The sequence below is a fragment of the Aquila chrysaetos genome, chromosome 22 (assembly GCF_900496995.4).
Source record: "Aquila chrysaetos chrysaetos chromosome 22, bAquChr1.4, whole genome shotgun sequence".
NCBI lineage: Eukaryota > Metazoa > Chordata > Aves > Accipitriformes > Accipitridae > Aquila > Aquila chrysaetos.
Window position 1 is genome coordinate 5,822,167 of NC_044025.1, and position 22,707 is coordinate 5,844,873.

General features: G+C 39.4%; 1 protein-coding gene across 6 annotated transcripts in view; it reads right to left on the reverse strand.

The window, feature by feature from the left end:
* Positions 1 to 22,707, reverse strand: part of TENM2 (teneurin transmembrane protein 2) — a 715,493-nt gene that overhangs the window by 374,413 nt on the left and 318,373 nt on the right. For 2 of the 6 annotated variants that reach the window (XM_029997795.1, XM_029997794.1), the window contains exon 1: positions 5,259 to 5,468. The exons of the other annotated variants lie outside the window; for them this stretch is intronic. In XM_029997795.1, coding sequence (XP_029853655.1) covers positions 5,259 to 5,304 — 46 coding nt within the window. In that variant the 5' untranslated portion in view covers positions 5,305 to 5,468. Of the gene's footprint in view, positions 1 to 5,258; positions 5,469 to 22,707 lie in introns of those variants that run through there. 6 annotated transcript variants of the gene reach the window in all.

Genomic DNA, 22,707 nt, shown 5'->3' on the forward strand with positions numbered 1-22,707 from the left:
CAAATATATACAAAATTAACATGTGAAATTTTAAAGGCATGTTTTCCAACTGAAAGTACTTTGCATTAAGTTTCATATCAAAAAGCTCAGAAAATATACAAGGGGTTTTCTAATAGTGCTAATGTTTTACAGAGAAGGTCTATTCATAAGATGAGTCGTCATGACTTTATCCTCCAGAACCTCATAGAAAAAGGTAAGTTTAGGAGAATGATCTGAAAAAAGAGTCCTAATGCAAAAAGCTTTAGCTAAAAAGCTTTTTAGCCTTTTTTTAATTTTTTTTTTTTTTTTTTTTTACTTTGGGGGTGGAGAGATAAGACTTTTTAATGCAACATTTTACACTGTTATATCATATTGCACATGATAACAGAACACACATTTTATTTGATTTAGAATCAGCTATGAGCTACAGGTTGAATTTTATGAAATCAATATAAGCTATAGATAGCAACTGAACTCTGTATCTTTCAAAAATTGCATGCATGAAGATAGAATAAGAACGGCGTTAGCTAAATATATTTTACACAATACAGCTAAAAGAGAACTTATATCCACTACTTCAAGTTACTCAGGAGTTACTTCAGCATAAATGAGGAAAAATATACATCCATGTCTTTTCCTTTAGAAATAACATCCTTAAGATAACTTAATTGCCAAATCCTATTTCTATTTCTTTTAATTATTTTATTCACCTTATATCACATTTTAATGAAACGATCACAGTGATGGAACAAATTATATAGATGCATTTGAAACAATCTTCCCAAATAAATAATTAAATTACTATTATCTGCAGTACATTTTCCTATGTACACATCACAGCTTTATTGTTCAATAACTTACTGCAAACTCCTAGACATCCATTCCTCCTGTATTTCAATAATGTGAGACTGGGTTTGTATTTTTAGATTTGAAATGAGCTTAAATTAAAATACATAGATTGAGATTTGTGTGTTTGCTTATACGTACATAAGTATCCATAGACAAACCTAGAAACACAATATTGCTGCTACTGAGAAATGTGGCACCAGACTCAATTGCAGCCAGAATTATTTACCCTATTCAGCTATTTTGAGCTTTTCATAGTGTACTCATAAACAGAATTCCACTATACAATATGCTTGCTTTTCTCTTCATGACTTTGAGAACAGAGAAATACAAAGATAAAAGTTTATTCCTTAGGGCTATATTGTGTCATAATCCCTTAAACTAAATTTGCCAATGTTTTCAACAGGGAATTCTCTTTAGAAACTGATGACATATTACGATCTTTTAAACTAAATTACGTACCATTTCATTGAACTCACAAGTCTGAAAGTAAACTGAAGTAGGGAAGGTACAAGGACATAGTTCTGGTAATATTCTCTCACTGGTAACAGTCAGGCTTATTTTTCTGAATGACATAGAATGGTAAAAGTGCTCAGGAACTTTTGAACATGCCCAGCTGAGATGCATAATGTTCAATATCAACCACCAATCGTCTCTAAAGGTCTAGGAACTTCTAAGTTTGACCAAAAAACCCTGCAAAACACTACACATGACCATTCAATAAATATATATAGCATTGATGTTTTCTAAACCATACTCGTGTAACACAGGAAGATTTCACTTCTTCCGCATATAAAGTACGCAGTTTTCTGAAGGTTAAGGAATCACCTGAGTATGTACACAGTTGTACGCATGCACAGATTCAACAATAAATTAAAGAAGCAGAACGTTAAGGAAAACCCCTACTGGCAATAGCAAATCTGCATGGGAAAAAACCCATCAACCTAAAGCTTGTCAGATTAAAGAAATTTTGGCGCACACATTTGCAAAACCCCATAAAAATACTAAAAACCAAACTACAATAAATAATCTACAATGCAAATGACATGGGAGATGACTGTAGAGATCTGCCACACGTTTTTCTATCTGCATTTTTTTCCAGTTACAAGAAGAAGCTGAAATGTTCTTACACAGTAAGTAGCAAACTAAATAAAGCCATGCTGGTATGTATTACAAAATTTTAATCCTACAAACTGAAATCTCTTCTCTAAGAAGTCTTCAACTAATTCTTGTTTTTCCTTTTTTATTTAAGGTACAAATAGGTACAAACCAGCTGAATGCAGAGAGATCACATTTTTATTATGACTAGTCTAGTTTTGCATGTTTATCCTACTTTACATGAAAAGCTAGGATTAAAAAACCAACACAACACACATTACTGTTTTGAGTTTGAAATCAGTTACAGTTGATGATCATCTCCAAAAATAAATATTCCCACAGATAGAGGTCAGTGGTTGCCTGAAATTGCATCAGTTAGCGCCTGTATACTAGAAACCTCCACTCCTTTGAGACTGCTCTATCATTTTATAAGATTAATTAATAAAACAGTAGTTTTAGCATAGGACATCACAGTTTTCTATCCACACACTTGTCATTAGCTACTCTACAATTTATTGATCTGAGACTCATCATAGGATTTCTCTCAGAATTTAAGCATGTAAGAAGATGGTAACTCACAATTGTTCATAGTAAAAAAAAAAAAAATGTACAAATAAAAAAATAACATGCAGTTAAGAAAGAGGGTCGGGTTTTGCTTTTAATTATGTTATGTGTTGATCTGGTAAGCTCTCACTGTTCTCAAAGGAAAGCAACTTCACTGCATTGGAATTCTAATTTTGAGGTTGCATGCATTTCATTTCTTAATTTATAATTAAACATTTGTATTTTGTGAATGTATTTAAAAAAACAAACCCAAACCAAACTTTTAGGGATACTCTTTCAGCCCTTCCTCTGAGAGCACACACATGTGAAACAATGTTAATACTAGTGATAAAATGTTAAAAGTGGCAAGTGAAAACTAAAAACCTTAAAAAAAGACAGTTGTCTCTACATGTGGCTCATTTCAGCACATGTACCTCTTCAGATTTTCAGATTGAATAGAACCTAGGATGATGATGTAAAAAATTATTGACCTGATATTATTAAACTACCAACAGCCTGTATAACCATTCGCCTTGAGATTTTTTCTTTGGCTTTTGTAATCTCACTGCATTTCTTTTCCTCTATGAAGTAATCCTTACTTTGCTCTCCAGCAACATCTACTGGAACATCAGTAAAATGCTGCTATTTCTATTAATCACCCACTTAACATCTAGTAGGGCAGAGTTAGCAAATGCCAAAAGGAGAGATAAATGATCTGCAATTCAGATCCTGCATTCTGGGCTCAAACAGATCAAGTCAGCTCGTCTTCAACCTTCTAGTTTTCTGCCATTTCATAAGGAACAAATTCTCTATGACTAATTCATATCAAAAGTCACCTACCATTTACACTTAGACGCACTTTAAGTCACAAAATATCATTTAAAATACCACATTACATCCACGACTTCCATTTTTATCAGACAAGTTACTCTTAATTTCAGTTTGATCCAACATGCACTTAAACAGATCTGAAACGTAAAAAGAGCTTGAAAGAATGTATAGAAACATTTTGAAACGTGAAAGAGAGGTGTAATGGCAATTCCAATGCCAAATAATAAACAATAACAAGTTCAACAAAACTATAGTTAAAAAGTAAAAATGTCCACTACAAATCAGTGAAACATTTAAAAGTTCTTTTGTCTCAGAAGAAAATCTGTCCCTTTATATGAGGTTGAATATGTATGATTAACTACCACTGAAGATAAGTAGTAATGCATGAAGTCCCTCTACACTGATGGGAGACTAGGCTTCCCTGGGGGCTTGATCCCATTCAGCTGTGTGGTGGCTTGTCACTGCCTGTCTTGTAAAATCAGCTACTGCAAATGCACACAGAAAGCACTGCCACTGAATTTTGCAAGGTACATAGCACTGCGCATTTGTATGTCTGCATGCAGGATTGAGTCATTAGGGTAAACTTGCATAAAGACAAAAGTTCTCAAGTAAACATATTAATTTCTATCTGCAGTATCCACATTTGTAGGTCTGCAACACTAAAATCTACCTATCAAACAATGTTTACTCTATGACAGCTTATAAAGTTAGTTTTTCATAGCTCTGTTTTCAGAGCCAGTTAATTAGTACTCTACTTCTACAAATAACTCTGATCACTGCAATATTATGTGCTTTCCTTTAAATCCTCAATAATGGTCTAACTATCCTTGACTGCTCGTTCACTTTTCAGTATGACAATGAAATTCAGAACATCACTCCTGCTCAGAATCCCTTCCTTCTATTTAGAGTCTTAGTTTGCTCATACAGAAAGCAACTGTAAAATGTAAGTGCAGAAATGTAGGGAGAGAAAAAAAGGCATCAAAGCCAGTGAAGACCAGAAACAGAAGTCCCAATAGCTAAATATTCCAGTTGTGAATAAAAAGAAGTTATCGGCATGTAACATTTTAAAAGTAATTAAAATTATTTTTGCTTTTGGAATCCCTATAGAGCCTCGAGGTATTTTTTTAAAGAATAAAAGGGCATGTTTCCCAAAACCACAAACACTTTAACCTATGTAATTTTATGTTATCACAAGACTTAAGTTCATAGGCTTTGCCTGACAAATTAGCTCCTCTCAATAACTGTTAAACAGAAAGCCCTTTATTGTAATGCAAGTGCACTTGTGGACAGCACTTTCAGAGTTAACTCCATTTGACAACTGACATAAATCCATTATTCTAATTTGGTGATTGCTTTACTAAACACAGATGCAGTTTATGAGTTTTAGTCACGTATTTCATTCAGGATGCTACTTAATCTCAATTTACAAAACATAAACACGAAATAGGTTTTACAGTATGTCTAAAAGGGTATAGCTATTCATCCGATGAAATGCCAGGCAAACAAACCATATTCACCTAGACCTAAACTCAATGCTAGATTTTACCTTACTAAATAAATAGTAAATAAGTACAATTAATTTTTATTTCAGCTGTTGCAACCAAATTGCTGAATGCCAAGCTCCTCGAGGGTTGTAAGACTCAAAAGCTTTTCTTATACCGAGATTTAAGCAGTGAATTTAACCTTACGCAAAGTCCAGGTTTCACAAAAGCTGGTTCTCTGATTTATTTTGATACACAGAGAAAAGGGGGAAAGACAATCATTCAGTGTGAATACAGCATCTTCACAAACCCATTTCTAATTCAATTTATAGCACATACTTTACATCTTAAACAAAAGGAATCTGATACAACACCGATGCTGCCTCTTGCTGCAGTTGCTTGCCTCAGTTACAAAACGCTGAAAATCTACCGCTCTGACCAAGCCACTCCATAAAACATTCGGATTCAGGCACTTCTTACCTGCCTCAGTTGAAGGCTTCCTTCCCTTGTTAGCAGTATGAAGCATCCTCTAGCTTTCCCAATCCTCACCACCAGCCTCAAATTGCACAGCTAAGTCCTCTTTTTGCAAGAAAATGCTTATTGAAAGTGATTAGTTTTTGTTGTCCCTTTAAAGTCCCTCCTGCGGGAAAGAGCAGGGGAGCGATGTGACGCCACCTTTTAATCTTTTGCAAGAGTGAAAAGGCAGAAAAGGAGCGCTCGATCAAACTGAGCTTCACACATGACTAAAACTCGCCTGAGAGGCTGCAAGCTCTGGCTAAAGCACCACTAGGCGTAAGTGTAAGAACAGAGAAGAGGGGAGAGTCAATGAAATGTGACAACGTATGTGCATCAAAGACAGGAAAAGAGGGAGAGAACAATAAGAGAGAGATCGAGACAGCAATGAGAGAAAAAGAAAGAATGAGAATGTGAGGGGGAATAAGCATGAAGAAAAGATAGGAGAGTTTTGAAGCAAAGAATTTGCAGAATAAAGCCAAAGTGTCTGGCAGCTTCTGTTTTTATCTCAGTGAGCATGACATACTGCCTCTCTCATTTAGCAACACATTCTTGTCTCTTCCAGGTTTGAAAACTGAGATAATCACAATGTGTGCCTGTTTTTGCCTGATTGGCATACTTGTGTGCAGTATACCTGAGATTCCCCTCAACCATCTTCTAGAGATGCATTTATGTGCAATTAAGTTCATATATTCATTAGGAAAGACACCTCCCCTCACCCCCCAAAACCAGGAGCTGCTAATTTCTACATCAATTTACAATATAGTTTAACTGGCAGATGGAATTCTAGTTATAACTACTAACAAACTGCCACTGATAAACAAATGACTGAACAAATGTTTAATGTTGATAACTGAGTTTTCATAGCAACAAAACACATTAGCATTGATAAATCTGTGCTTAAAAAAAGAGGTATTACAGACACTGTCTTCTATTTATCTTGTTATTTCTATATGAGGTTGCACTAGGTAGTAGGAGAAGAAAAAACGGGACCCAGAACTAACATTTTTAAAGGAATCCATCAGAGCTACGATCAGATCTCAAATTTTTTAAAAAGCAATTACAAGCTAAAAACTAAATTTAAAATTTCAGATTTAATTATGAATTCTTACTCATTTAGAAAAAGTCCGCACACTAAGTCCTCATACAAGTAGGGTTCATTTTCATGCAAGATGGGGGTGGTGCCTGTGGGGGAGTTGTTTGGTTTTTCGTTTGGTTGGTGGTTTTTTCTAACTATATATACCATTTGTAACATTAGGACAGCTTCTGTAATTTGGTTTCTTTATACCTTTTACCTTTTTAAAGTAAAGGCAAATAGGCTTTTAGCCAACTGACAATTGTCTGCAGAACCAACACAAGTCCACAATCAGACTTGGCTATTACATGGAGATGTAAGATTAAGAGGGCAGCAGAAATGTAAACAAACCTGGAAAAGAACATATATATTCTCTTTGCTGCAGCATCCTATTTGGGCCTCCTCTTGGATCTTAGCATCTCAACTCTATCAGGGAAAAGGAAGGACTATGTCAGTGACATAAGATTCTGGAAATCTGGATCTAGATCTCAACTGTATAGCATACTTCTTTGTTAGCTTATGCACGTCACAGTGCTACGTTCAGGCATCTGTGTCTTAAGGTACCTAGCTAGTTTAAAAAACAATGTTTTAACAGCTCTACACAACTCGGTATCCTCTTTTGTAAGGATTTCCCAGTTCCACAGATAAGGTTATGAAGATGAGTTCATGAATTATTATCAGGGAATCAGTGGCCAATTTCAATACTCAGTATTTAAATATCATTATCATACCACAAATCTTACAAGAATTGATGTTTTTCTCTGAATGTTAACCTCCAGAATCTCACCACAAACCATCATATTAAGGTCTGGGCAGATGGAATCCAGTTTTCATATTTGTAAAGTAAAACTTGAAAAACAACTCTTTAAGCTTGCAAACTGTCCCAAACCTCACACTTACTGCTAAATTTGTGAGTGCTTCAGTGTTTCACTTATTTTTTTGTCCCCCGAGGACTGGCAATACACTTACATAAATACAGATCCATTAAAATCAGATTCTCACTAATCTTGAGCGACCTGCATTACGACCTTAGAGTAAAATTTACTATAAGGAGAAAAATATTCATAAGAACACCGGGCTTTTAAACCTCTCTCCATATGTGTATCAATACAGCATTTGCCTGACCTAGCAAAGAAGAATTTTGTGTGATGGTTTACATCAAGTATTTCTCCTTGCTCTGTTGGTCTAAAGAATCTAATCCAAGCAGTGCAGCTGCTTTAAAGGCCTCCTGTTTTCTCTTCCAGACATGAAGGAAATAAACACAACCCGAAGATTCGGGGGGACAGAAGGAGGAAGGAGAAATAGAGATCCATGTGTTCAGTTATTGCAAGTTTTTCCAGACTATTATTAGTAAATACTCTAATGGAAGTCCGTAGCTACCTTTTAAAGAAAAAAAAAAAAAAAAAAAAAGGAAGTACCAAGTTCCTATAAGAAGCTCACTCTGCCTATGCAGCGAGCATAAATATTTAACTTAAAATTAGTAACAGTAACAATTAGGAAAGAGATTTTTCCTGTCTATTTCCCATTTCATTTTGTATTTTCTCACCCTTATTGGTAAATTGCTTGTCTCGTGGAAGTCTTGATAAGCAGTTTCCACATATCTTGAAATGTACTAGATTATATTCATGACAACAATTTTCAAAAACCACAAACATATATACATACCTCTATAAGTATTTATCCATTCTTACAGGCTTATCTACAAATTCACAATGCAATCCAAACCCTGTATTTACATCCAAGGTCAACAAAACACTTGAAAACATGCATGCAGTTTGTTTTTCATGAAAGATACAAGATTGTGTTGCTAAAACTAAGCATAAGCTTACACATACTATGCTAACTAAATTCTTTTCTACAAGAACTGACCTTGTGTTTGAACTAGAAATGTTTGGACACTGAACTGCTTGAGTCCTGACAGCTCCAGTGAGCAAAGCAAGTTATTCTCCTATGGAAGTAAGTTATTCTATAAATCAGCCACATTTCCATAAGACAGGCTAGGTCTTTGACTAACATCAATGCAAAACCTGTATTTTACTGCTGTTAAATGTGCTTCCACTTAAGCGTCCTCAAGCAGTACTCCAGTAGCGTATGGGAACCACACCATAGAACATTACAAAATAACTACACAATGAAATGTACTAGTAATGTCATTTTGTGCAGAGGTATAAATAACTGATTCCCAGCCCATTTTTTGTACTTTTACCATTACAGAGAAAACAACTAATCAGAGCTTTCCTTCAATCTTACCTGAGGAAGCCAAGTCAAGTTTAATCACAGAAAACCTCTTGATCCCTTACTTCTCTACTCTACGAGCAATCTGGATCATTCTTCTGTTTGTTTTAGGTCTAGGATTTCATTAGCCTGCACGCAAATGCATACTCTATGTCTGTGACTTAAAACTTGCATAGTAATAGAATAGTGAAGAACATTCAACACATTGCATTGTTTCTATGATGCTGAGTCCCCCTCCCCAGAACCCCCTACTGGGAAAACAAATCGACAGTATTATCTAGAAGATGGAGCATCACGACAGCAAATTATGGGGCAATAAAGTGGCAAAAGGCTACAAAAGTACTCCTGCCTATTAAAGGGACTACTGGCCAGAAACACTCATTGACTACATATCCTTTGGAGCTAAATCAAAGCCTCTGGCTATGCAAAAGAGCTAATGACCACATTCTCTTATGAATATCCTTCTGTATTTTACATCTAGGAAAGACTTTTTCTTTGCCAATTATCTAGTTGAATGGCATGAACACAGAACTAATTTTTCCAACCTTTTGTTTTTGTTTCTTCTGTTTCAGACCTGAAAAAAGACTGTGTCTGAAAGCATCTTTTTTTTTTTTTTTCAGTTATACCAGTTGGTTTAATAAAACATACCACCTTGTTCCCCACAAACCTTGTTTCAATAATACCTTTGGATCTTTCTCTCATGCCATGCCTGTAAAAGTAGAACGGCACTGTGAGGCCCTTCATCCCTCCCCAACCACCATTCCCTAGACTGCGGTCTGTTCACTGCTCAGAGGAAATACAAGAGTAGGACAAGGGCTAGAACAGAGGCAGAGCATACAAAAAAATCCCTTCTGTCTTATATTGTCTACACTTAACTTCCCAGTGTCCAATTTATGACAAGAAGTGAAATTGGTGTGGTAAAAGAAGTGTCACATTCAGACATAATTTTAATGGGGAGAGGCCCAAGATAAAGACCTTGCACAAGCATAAGCTACATGTAACACCCTGGCAGGGTGGAGGAAAACATGTGATGCTATTGCTGGTATGAATTATAAAACCAACCTAAATACTGCTTTTTGAGCATAACTGAATACATGTGAAAGCATCATTATAAATCGTAATTGTTTATGACCTCCATTTGGTCCAAACACTACAACCTTACTCGCTATATGCATGGTTGAACAAATTTGTCTATGAGTGCTGGTGTTACACGATAGAAGAAATAGCCAAGTGTCATGCAAAGGAAACAAAGAAAAAATACCAGCAGAAGCAGCTTGTAATTTGGCTCTGAGTCATATGGATTTCTTAATGGCTACTGAAAATAATCTTTGATTCTTGTAATTGTCAACTCAGTAAGTGATAATAACTAATACCTAAGTTGTTATTTGTTTATATAGTTAATTTTTAGTTTTCTCTATTTCATAAAATAAGTGTTAATGTATTATGAAATCAGTCATTTCATGAATGAATGGAAATCAGTACTTTTGTAAATTTTGCTTGACAGACAAACTAAAAAAGGAGATAATCAGTATGTTCCTGGTTATTTGGGAATACTAATTTCAAAGGACATATAATTCCCCCCCTCCCCTCATTGTATTTACTTGTAAAACCATACAGGAATATGCATTAAAATGACATTTCAAAATTCAGACTTCTGTGGCACCAACTTGTACTACTGTCTGCTTGGTACATTTCTGTTTAGAATTTTTGCTCCAACTGTAGCTCCGAATACAGTCACACAAGCTAAAGCCTTTTAAGACTGTCATCAGACGTCAAACAATTCCTGAAGTATCTCCCAGAGAAGATTTAATTTTTTTAAAACAGCAGTAAACTTATTTACCTTCATCTGTGCCTAAACGGTAGCCAGGTCATGTGAACTTCGTGTGCCTCAATTAACATTAGGGATTGAAAGAATAACTTACCTACAAGGTACACGTTTGCCTGCCATGATTTCTTCCTATAACATGGGCTGAGAGCTCCTTCACACTGTATAGGTATGTTCTGCTTGCAAAGACAAAGGCCAGCTTCCAGGAGAGTGCTGTATGGCTTGTAAAAGATTTTCTTCACTACTAGATAATTTAAGTTCACTACATGAAGTACAAATCTACACCAAGTCAATAGAGTACATAGCTTCACAGAGCGTACAATTTATTTTAGAGTACTGGGCAACACGCTTAAAAACTGAACAAAGCCTAGTTTTACTGCCCTGTCCTCTGAATTAATATGCAACATTTATGCCTTAAGTATACCCTTGAGCATTCAGTACTTCTCTGAGCCACAGCTTTGAAGATGTGTTGGTTTCCTATGCACTAACTTGACCTATATTCAGGCTGACTTCTATTCTGAGATTATTTCTGCTGTGAGTTCAATTCCAGATGCTATATACATTGCTTTGCTACCCCTATGATACAGATGCCAAAAAGCAGAGGGATGTCAACAAATTAAAAGGCCACTGCTGTCGTTCCCTAATAACCAGAACTCATCAAAAAAACGTCCTTTTTTGTAAGCTAATCTTGGCACAAGCATATTTCCTTGATAATGTAGAAGCACAGAACCAAATCTAGAAACCTCCTTAAATTATCTGTTGTTATGCCAGGGTCCAAAGACCTGCTGACTTGCCTGGAGCTGAGCTCGATCTGTGACATGTGCCAAGGATGCCTAAAACTCTTTCAAATGGGGAAGGCTTCCCTAAGAAGGGAGAATAAGCCTGCAAGAGACAACCAAAAAATGAAGGGAAAAGAAAAGAAGTTATTAAAGAACAAAGTTCCAAGATGAAAACAGAAAAATGGCGCTCCATCTCTAACACAGGGCATGGTAGAGGAAATGGAAAACTGGGACAAAGGTCTTACTTTCTAACACTTGCTCCTGTTTACTCATGTCCTGATCCACAATTTTTGCACCAAAACTCCAGTTTTCACATTTATAGTGCAAAGGTCTTACAGGATTAGGTCTTACCCTACTAGTAACAGCTGAAAATTCATTAAATGCTTCAAACCATTTCATGTAATGGTCAAGTGGAATAGTCATATACTATACTGGAACACCTAAAATTCCACTTATCTCGTGAAACAAAACTGTAAAGCCCTCTAAGTCTTCTAGGTCAGCTGAAAGACCCCTAGAGAATTCTGAAGACTTCCATTTCTGCACATTTATAACAGACCCATGATGAACAGTTAACTTTACACCAACAGTTACCACAGCAGTGATGATGCAAGAAACACTGAACTGCTGTACAAGCAATACCATAACAACAGTATATAAAAACAACTGCACAATCCCTACTTGCTGCCTGCATATGTGCGAAGTCCTACTTATAACATGAGTCAAGATGGTTTTTTATTAAACTGTTTCATGCTGTATCTATCCTATGACTCAAGCAAATGAGTAGATAAGAAAAAGGGTGGGTAGTTTCAAGAAAGTCTGGTTTACTATCCGTCTGTTGTTGTTTAGAATATAGAGTAAAATTCTACCAAGAAGGCATATAAAAGCACCCTTAAAACACTTTTCTTGGCATGCCATCAGCTCTCATCAGACATTGGATATCGGTTTTGATGAACCTTTGGTATGAACCAGAGCAGCTGTTCCTGTCTTTATCCCTGTCACACCACTAACAGAAAATGCATAGTGAAGCAAAAGACTAAAAAAAATTTGGTAAAAGTAAAGTACTGATTAGAATGTTGAGAACAGCAAGAACTTGACATGATTGACTCTTGAGAACTTTAAGACATAGTATTTTAAGTAAATTGTTAAAAAGTGACAGAAATGTTCAAAAAAGCATATGTATATTAAAAGTTCTATAAAAAGCGAAGATGACATTACATTAGAAATGACTAAAACTTAAAAAAAAAATTAAACGCACATTTTAGTTTTGGTTTTAAGACAACTGTTTCACAGTTCTGAAAGGCAACCAGATCACATTATAAATACCAAGATGTGGCTTTTTAGGTATGTTAATTCTCTTAAAAATATCCATAAGTAACTTGCTGTATTTAAAAATAAACAAAATTTAATAGTAACTTCCAATATTTTTTTTCTATATCTTTTTATCTTTAGAATATACAGATTTTGATTCCATGGAAACTCAATTGAGACTGTGTCATTTCTTCCACTCAGCTGACTAAAAGCACTGGTGAACTATCTGGCTGTTATTTGAAATGTTCTTCAACTTTATGAAGTCAGACACATTAGAGCAAAAGCTTTCCAGTAAACAGTTTCTGACAAAGTGAAAAAAGTAGGCAACAAAAAAAGAAGTGTTAACTATTTTTACTTTTAATATTTTTCAGCCATCCAGTTTATTTCAGCCACTGTCATTTTTTGACATTGTCTCTCCTGTGACAATCACAGAAGCAATTCAAAACTTTACTTATCAGCCAACTCTCTTTGACAATAATCTGATTCTTACTTGTGAAATCTGGAATAAACCAGTACAATTTCAGATGCTGAATACCTAAAAAAACCTCTGGCAGTCACCAGGAATAGATATGAACTAGGCTACACAATATGACGGAGTCACCACACGTATTTCCTGGAAAGTGCTCATCTTAATGCACAACACCAAAAGCATGATATTTAAGGGGTCCAATCTTGGAAAAAACCCAGACAGACTATCTTATAAATGCTCAAATTGTTCAATAACCTCCATTTCCTCTTTCCGTGAACCTCCTAGTTTCTTTTTTTAGGGCTTTTTGAAATACACTTCCTCTCTCTGTGACTCAGTACCCCTATCTATGAAGAGAATATAGAGGCAACAGCTGGTGTGTAAGGGTACTTTGAAAACTACCGTTGAAGAGATCAGGGAGGGGTATCAACACATAAAAAAAAGAAACACCACCACCCCCCAACCCACCAACCAGAACTTTTAAGCTTCCCCCCCCACCCCAATACCCCATTTTTCTCCATTAAAACTGTGCTTATTGACCTCAATGGGAAAATGTTTGGATCCCTGGTGGAATTTTATATAACCTTACTCCTTATTCATGATAGATTTTCTGCTGATTAAGGTTTCAAAGTAATTATAATAATGCAAAGCAATGCTACGCTGTTGTGATTTTTTTTTTTCAATATAAAGGATATGACTGCAGTCATGCAATGCATAAGTCATAGAGGATGTTTTAAACATTCCGTTGCCCTGCTTATCTCTATCACCTAGTTTTTGTCTCAACTCTAACAGATTTTCTGTTAACCAAATTTACAGAGCATTAATTGACATCAACCGATACTTGTTCGCGACAAAGAAAAAAAAAGCGTGAAGAAACATATAGTACTGTGAATTTCATTTTAAAAATGCTTCTCAGTTCGGTAAGAACTAGCCAAACCCATCCTATCTTCATACGTAATGTCTGATTCAAGGCCTAAGTAGTTCCAACATGTTTTCTGGTGTTCACCAAAATGGAAACATCTCTTTATGCTTGTCAAGAAGTCCTTTAAGAGCAATGAAAGGGTGCTATTGAAATACTTTCAACATCTGCTGATGTTTAAAGCTCAGAAGACATAATAAATGTTTACCCTAAAGGTGGCAGGAGGAAAATGTTAGTCCAGGATAAGCCACCTGACACTAGGCACACATGCATTTCTCTTACAGACGCTACTGAAATAATGTCCACGTAAAATCAATTCGCAGCCCTGCATTCCTGGAGCCAAGTGCCACCCTCAGGTAGCTCTAAATGCGACGGACTCACCGGTGCGTGGACCGCAGGGAGCGCCTTCAGGCGGCTGCCAAACTCGGGGGGCAGCACGTCGTGACGCCTGCCCCACCGCCCGCCCGCCCGCCCGCTCTCCCGCTCTCCCGCCCTCGGCAGTGCAAGGGCCCGGTCCCGAGCGAGACCGACCACCGCCCTCCATCGCGGAGACGCCTGCCCCGCGGAAACCGCCGCCCGCTCCGAAAAGTGCTGCCCGTGAGGAGGCTGCGCGCACCCAACCGCCGCCCGCGCGCCCAACCGCCACCCAGGCCGGGCCCCGCATGGGCGGGCAGGCGGAGAACTACCCCCCCTTGCCGAAGGGTCTCGAAGCGACTCGTGAAATTAGGCAAGCCCCGAAGTGCTGTGTCGTAACGAGCAACCTCTGCTTGCCGAGATGGCGTGGAGTGACTTACCTCTACAGGATGACCGAGCCTGCCAAACTAGAGTTGCGTTAATCACCGAGTCCGAAATGCATTTACGAGTTTTATTATGACACCCGACATTTACTAAAACGGCAAGCGAGGAGGACGCGAGCGCTCGAGCTGTCCAGCCATGAACACGGTGCTTTGCCCCCCAAACCATTAAAACTGAATTTAACGTAGCTGTACGGGTGGCATCCATAGAGGGGGCTGGGAGGCTGGAGGTTTCGCTCTGGGTACGTTCACCTCCACCACGGCTCTCACTGCAACACTGAAACGCTTTTAAGACGGCGTCTCTCTGGGTGAAGGTGCTCAGGCCGAGGGAAACCAAAGCTCGCTTTCTTCCCACCCAGCCCCAGCCCCGCCACCACCTCTCCTCCCCCGGCCTGGCGCGCTTCAGCATTGACCCGAATCCAGTGTCTCTTTGAACAGGGAGAAAAGAAAGGATAAAGGAAGAATAAATAAATCAATGAATGCCGAGTTTTGCTTTGGCCGGGGTTGGGTATTTGGGGGGTTTTTTTGGTCGGGTTTTTTGGTGGTTTGATGGGTTTTTGGTTACTTTTTTTCTTTGGGAGGGGGAGGCGCGTGTTGTTGCGATTGTTTTTAACTCGGACTCGGACACAGAAGCGGCAGGAACAGCCTGGCTCCCGCGGAAATCCCCAACCCTCAGCGAGGCGTGAGCCGCCAGCCGCGGCCACCGCCCGGCCGGAGAGCGGCCGCCCTCCGCCCCCCGCCCAGCAGAGCGCCGGCCCGGCCCCTCCCGCGCTCACCCTCCCCGCTCCGACGACACCGAGGAAAAGCCCCACGGGGGACCGCGGCACCGTCCCTGTTGCGGCCGCCGACCGGCCCCCCCCCCGCCTCGCCTCGCCTCGCCCCGCCGAGAAGCCGCGGCCGGCCCGCGCCCACCCTGTCAGCCGAAGCACACACCTGCGGGCGGGGCGGGAGCCTCCCCCCCCCCGCCCCGTGCGCTGCCTTCCCCTTCGCTCGGCGCCGGCTGCCGCCCCGCCCCGCCGCGGAGTCCGCGCTGGGCGGCGGTTGGGCTCGCGGGCGGCCGTTGGGCGCGCGCCGAGGGGCGGCGGTTGGGCTCGCGGGCGGCGGTTGGGCGCGCGCCGAGGGGCGGCGGTTGGGCGCGCGCAGCCTCCTCACGGGCGGCAGCTGCGGAGCGGGCGGCGGTTTCCTCGGGGCAGGCGTCCCCGCGATGGAGGGCGGCGGTCGCTCTCGCTCGGGACCGGGCCCTCGCACCGCCGAGGGCGGGAGAGCGGGCGGGCGGGCTGGAGAGCGGTGGGGCAGGCGTCACGACGCGCTGCCCCCGAGTTTGACAGCCGCCCGAAGGGGGTTTCCAGCACCGAGGTTTTCTTTGGAACGAGAGGAAAGGGGACATGCTGTGCCACGAGGAGGTGGCACGAAGAAGCCCGGGAACCCGGGCGGGCGACTGTCTGGCACACACCGGTTAGTCGGATGAACTCAAGGAACGTTCGGGCACCGGGAAGCGCGTCACGCAGCCGCGCGACGCTGGAGCTGAAGGGCAGTGGAACAGTGCGCGCCTCCCAGGGCCGCCCTTCTGAGGAAAGGTTAGGAGAGAGAAGAGCACTATTTGATATAAACCAGAACTGACAACGTCTGAATGGAGAAAGAGCTCCAGAAAGGAGAGAGCAGAGAGAGATCCTTTGGACACCAGTTGCGGCCGTGATGTGCGATGAATAGCTGAACAGCTCGGCAGGGCTCACTGATCAAAAAGAGATGCCAAAGGGCTAACACTAATGGCAATTCTGTCTCGCCACAGTCATCAGCATGACAAGGCTGATGCTGTAGGTGCCTGAAGAAACAGATCTTTTATTTTCTTAGAGAGCCAGGTATAGACTGTGCATAGCTTTGCTCATGCATAAAACCCCAAATTAGCACAACCGATAGCTGCTGGTAATGTGAACAATTAAGGTGTATAGTTTTCACTTTAGATTAACAATTTTAAACACAGGATTCCAGTGAATTTTTAACTACACCGCTTCTGAATGAAAAAAAAAAAGTAGGTTTTGCGTGAGTCCAATCAAAACCGAAAGCTTTCAATTAAGTTACAGTCAAATAAAACCTTATTAAAATTTAGTTGCCCTGTTAGCCGCTGGATTACAATTCAGCAAGACCAAAAAAAAACCCATTAAAAAGCACACACACAAAAAAGAGTAGGAAGTTGAACAACAGAGGGAGACAGGGACACGCAGAATCAGTACGTATTCCAAAGAACAATATGCAAACATGGAAATGTTTGTGCTCTGGCTACAAAGACCTCACTCAATATTTTTGTGTGTTTCAGTCTTTAAGCAAAGCACACACTTGGAATCTCACCTCAGCTAGTTCCCTTATGGCCTCAAAGAACACTGAACTTATTTCCTCAGTTGTATCTTTCATACTTTCACATACGCATCTCCCAGATTCTAAACGTGCTACATACCATCCATTGTAAGCTGATGAACCTTATGTATATGGGCCATAAGGGACAGAAGTGTGCTCTCTTTACCAGTGGAAACAGCCATTGCTATTGCATCATCTACACATTCGTAGGGAAGGATCATTATTCTAGGTAGTAAAATAAAAAAAAAACAAACCAACCCAAACAACCCTTCTTGCAACAGGCAGAAATGAGAGCCCCGACTGAACTTCCACCTCTCAGTCTGTCTGCACAGGTGACAGATGCTACCTACTCCCATACCAACACTCACCGAGTGGAAAGGGAGGTTGCATCTATTTTGTTTATTAAGTGGATAATGACTCCATATGCTGTCCTGCAGCCAAACAACAGATAAAAATTATAATGTACAGGCCAAATAACTTCCTTGGAATCTAGACACAGTACTATGCATAATTCCCTTCTTAATGGTTATAAACAGACCAGAGCAATATACAAAAATAACATTCTACACAGAAGCATGATTATAATCAACTATGTATGACATTTCTGTGCCATTTGGGTTAACTTTCAACAGCATTCTAACATAGCTTCTCATTTGTCAGGTAATATCTTGCTTCAGTTATTTTATTTCAAAGTAGAAAACAACACCTAAGGTTACAACTACTAATACAGTTATGGCAGTCACCCCAAATACAAAAAAATATTTTTTTATTTGCAATAGGGAGCCCCCCAAAACCACAGGGCTAGTACTGACAACTTATTTCTTGTGTCATGACTAGAAAATAGAATGTAAACAATAATATTTTTATTGTTCAGACAAGTGACATTGAACCCTGGGGAGTTAGTATGTTAAAGCATGCAAAATCCATGATTGAAACAGAGCTTTGGAGATCAAATCGCATCTCAGTTTGTGATTCACTGCTGGAACTTGGGAAAGACAATTACCTTTGATGTGGTCAATTTTTTCTGTTTATATAATGGTGGTAATGATACCTCATAGGACCCATTTAAGGGTTTAATAACTAATGTTTACGCAAAATTTTCAAGATGCTAATTATGATTATTTAGCTAAGTGTTAACCTAATACATATGTAAGAAAACAATATTAATGTATTCCCAAAGATGATTATGATCATAATTATTATTAATGCCACATGCACAAGTGCAATTGTTCCTCACCCGCCAAGGCATGATGTTTGTATGACATTATGGGTACCTGATAGGAAAGGCATGGCACGGTGCCTTAAAAGTCATAATGCATGGAAACTATGCTAGAAAAGGAAATGCTGGAAGGAAAATGTGCTAGCAAGCACAGTTCTGAAATGCCTCAAAAAGCCCCATTTCGAGTCAGCCTGAATCATTCAGACAGCATTGTGACTTACTAGCTCTGCTGTTGGGCAGCAAGCAGAGCTGGTGAGGTCAAGGAGAAAGCAGCAGGAGTCCCAACACAGACAACCAAGAGAGCAGCTGCAGCAATCCTGAGACAGAGGAAGAAGTGAGGAAGTAGCAGGAGTCCTGGTGAGAACGGGAGGACACAGAGATATCTGGGGAAAGAAATGCCGTTGCCAGCTTTCTCAGGTTATGTTTCACCCAGAAAAGACTGGGAACCACTGCACTTGGTACTGTCCTTCTCAAAATAGAGCAAGGTTTTATTCTAGCAAATATGAATACATTAGGGAAGCAAATAATTGAGAAGACTTTAGAAGGCTCTGGGAAAAGAAAAATCCTGTAAACAAGATTGAGCAACAAGTCTTTGAAAGAATCCTTTTGTTCCCAGCACAATGCTCCCAAAATCTGCTTCTTCAGAACAGTATTAATTTAAGAAAAAAAAAAAAAAAAAAAAAAAAGAAAAAAAAAAAAAAGGAATGGATAGATAAAGGGAAAGCCAAGAACCCGTTTTAAGGAAAAAGCACTTTAAAATAATTTTGTTACTCTTCAGATTTTTTGTACCTATGCCTGGAGATACATTGCCCACACTCCTAAACACTGGAGGTTCTTGGGCTTTACTGTTTGCCCTAGTTGAAACAGCATTTCCTAAGAGGGCCAGCACAATTTTCTAGTCGGCAAAAACCATTTCATTGATTGGCCTGCCAGTGGCTAAAGGAAAACACATCCTATATGGTCTGTCCTGGTGCTTATGGGCAGCCAACCAGTGAAAATATATATATACCTCTCAGGTGCAGCTCGCTGCTCAGAACACACATAATTCCAGCTGTAGGTACCAGTGAGTGTTCAGCTGCAGTTAGGAACGGTATGTTCTCAGTTTCAAGCTGGGCAAAACCCCACACCATCCATTCCCCAGAGGAGTTTTCAGAAAAGCCAGCTACAGCCTTTGGCCAGTGGTACCTTCTGCAGAGGTGGGAGGAATGTGGAGAGGAAGCTACAGACTAAGGCTTATGAGTGGTGGGTAAGAGAAAGACAGAATGACAGCAGCAGCCCGGGATAGGAGCTTGTATGGCTCGGCACTGGTAAGCTGGAGACTTTCAGTGACCCTTCGCTCTTACAGGGACTGACTGGCGGTGCTTGCATCATGGGATATTAGGATCAACTTTCCATTGATTAGCTCATGGCCCTGTCAGATCAGAATGAAGCGTCAACATAATAAGGACTTCCCTAACAAACAAAAAGGGACTGCTATTAGCATATCAAACAAAAGGACAGGTTTCATTTTATTAAGCAGTGTAGATAAAAACCTGCTAATACCTACACTTCTTGCTCCTACAGCGGACTTTCAGTATAGCCCTGAGGCTGTAACGATTATTGTCCCCTTTACTAAAGTTTATACACAGTCTACCTCTGCCCAGAAAAGGCAAGGCTCATGCTTCAGCCTGTCACAGCCCATTGCACCTTAAAAATATCAACACTTTAAAACTATCATACATTCAAAGTATTTTATGACTCTTAAAGAACAGACACAATAGCAGTAACAAAGAGGAAAAAGGAAATCTTAGTTTCTACGATGAAGACTAATGGCTTTAGAAATCAAATATTAACCTTGTTACATTTTTACTCTGTCTCTCTGATAAAACCTGCTTCTTTGTCAGTCCTCCCCTGAAGTATTTAGTCAGCTAGGTACAAACAAATTTGTGTGAATCCCAAAGGGCTGAAATTCCTAAAAGTTTCACAGAACCCATAAGACGAGTACAGAACAGGTACCAAAGTTGTCCCTACTGACAGAAGAGTTTTGACACAACCCAAGAACTGCCTGTTCCATTAGACCAGGCACACGGACGTGCACGTACCGACCCGCGTACAACCTGCTCCAAAGCTGACAGCCTGCCGGCGCCCTGCTAACGGACTGCAGGTAAGAAGAGAGAGGCGGACGGGAGGACTGCTGTGAACGGGTGCGGGGGAACGGAGGGTGCTGCTGGCTGGTGATGCTCAGGTGTGGGTTGTGGGGGTTTTTTATTCTTATGTGCCAAAATCCTAAAACGCTCTATGCTCCACTGAAGTCCATAGGGCTCTAGCAATGTACACTAGTTTACAATGTGATCTTAAAAGTTTTCATTTTTCTTTCTCTGATACTAGCATCATTTATCTCACTGTAATTAAGTCTTTACTATAGTAAACTTGTTTCTAAACTCTCCCCCAAACCCTAAAACAGCTTCTGCAGCCTGTTATACACATAACGTATTTCTCAAAGCAAAAATAAAATGACTAGCTTTAAAAAAAACCCAAATTATAATTAACATGTATGTATTTTGGCTGCAGTCAGTAGTAAGAAATACAACTTACTGTAAAGCAAACTACAATTAAACATATTCATGGCATTCAAATATTAAAATTAGACGACAAATCTAAGATAAAAGTGACATTTAAGTGAATGATTTCCATAGTCTATGTCCCCATACATTCTCAATGTTCAAATGCTGTCTCTCTGAAAATATCATACTGACATGGAAGCCCACAGAGATTCCTTCCGGGGCACTTAAAAGTTTTCTATTAATAACTAATGAAATACAATGACTTATTGCAATACTTTTATACAACGTTCTTTCTGCTTGAAAACTACATCCAAAACTACACCATGAATGAGCAACATGAGATGCTCCCTGAAGGGCTGTAGTGGCGTGGGTGACACATTTCTTGTCTCCCCAGAGGTGAGGTATGTCACATCCTCAGTACTTCCAATCTCACCCGTCTACAAAGCTACTATTCCCAGAGCAAAACATCTCATATTCACACATGCTTTTTATGTGCTATGGGACTAACAAAAGCAAAGCAAAACAAAACCCCCTTCATTTTTCAAGCATACATAAATCTAAACCTAAAAGTAGAAGAAATATATACAAATAAATTCATCTGAAAGAAATAATTTAAACAGCTCTAACATCGGACTTCCAGTGTGTCTATCTATTAGAAAATACAGTGAAGCAAGCAGTCAATTTAGGTTTCGCTGACTTCGAGGTAGCAGGGCCATTGACTTTAATGAGGCCAGGATTTCACTATGAATTTAATCTGGAAAAATTGCAGTAGTATTCTTGCAGGATAGGGCAGGGCAGACTGCTACATGATTGAAAGGGGCACATAAAAGTGTATTGAGTATGTCACCAAGATACACAAGCCATATTTTGATGGAATGAGAATCCAGCACAATGCAGCGCTATATATTGCATTGAAGGCTTTTTTGCTTTGGTCATTATTACGATCTATCATTACAGGTTTTTATTAAAATTATACATAATTGTAATTGATAATGTGTTATTATATCCTCCTCTGTGAGAAGTAATGAATGTCCTAAATTAAGCAAAGAAACAAACTTGTAGGTGAATGCAGGTGTGTTCACACTGTGATTTATTGCAGGGAAGTATTTATCATCCTATGGACTGTTTTAAGACAAAAAGGCAGGGTGACATTTACTAAGTTTTTCACCAAAATTAACATTAGAAGTTTGGTTTTTGTTTTTGTTTGAAACACAAATTAGAAAGGGATCCAATACGTTAAAAAGTATAGAGTTCTACTTTATTTATTTAAATTTTCAAAAGTAATCATGTAAGTATGTACATTTTCCAGTAGTTCATAGGTAGTACAGATCTGGGAAAGCTGCAGCATAGGTGCAGCTCACTCAGCCATATGCTGCTTTCCTTAAGTAACCCATTATACAAAAAAATAAATATCTTGTGACAGATTGTTTTGACAGCTAAAAAAGATTTAAATTTTTTGAATGCATTTGACTGAAAGGCAAAAATGTTAGATAGATGTTAATTTAACAGATGTCTAGCTTTGCATCATCAGCCTGAAACAGGCAATTTCTAGCAAGTCTCCTTGCTATATCACAACATGAAATCCTATGAATTCCGTACAGATATGCCTTTCACAAACTTCAAATAAGCCATTCTCATTCAAAGGGAAATAAAATTGTTGTGAGAAGATGGTACCACACGGTTTTACTTCTGATCAAGCAAGTAAACACATCCAGGGACAATAATACTGATACAGTATCATTTATGTTACAGTCTGGAATAAAAGAACATTATTTGAGACTGTAAGTTAAAAGCATTAATTTACATGAGAGAAATAAATTAGATGGCCTCCTAAACACCATACAGATTCTCGTAAATCTAATTATCATATGGTTAAATATGAACCTAGGATTTTTTTTTTA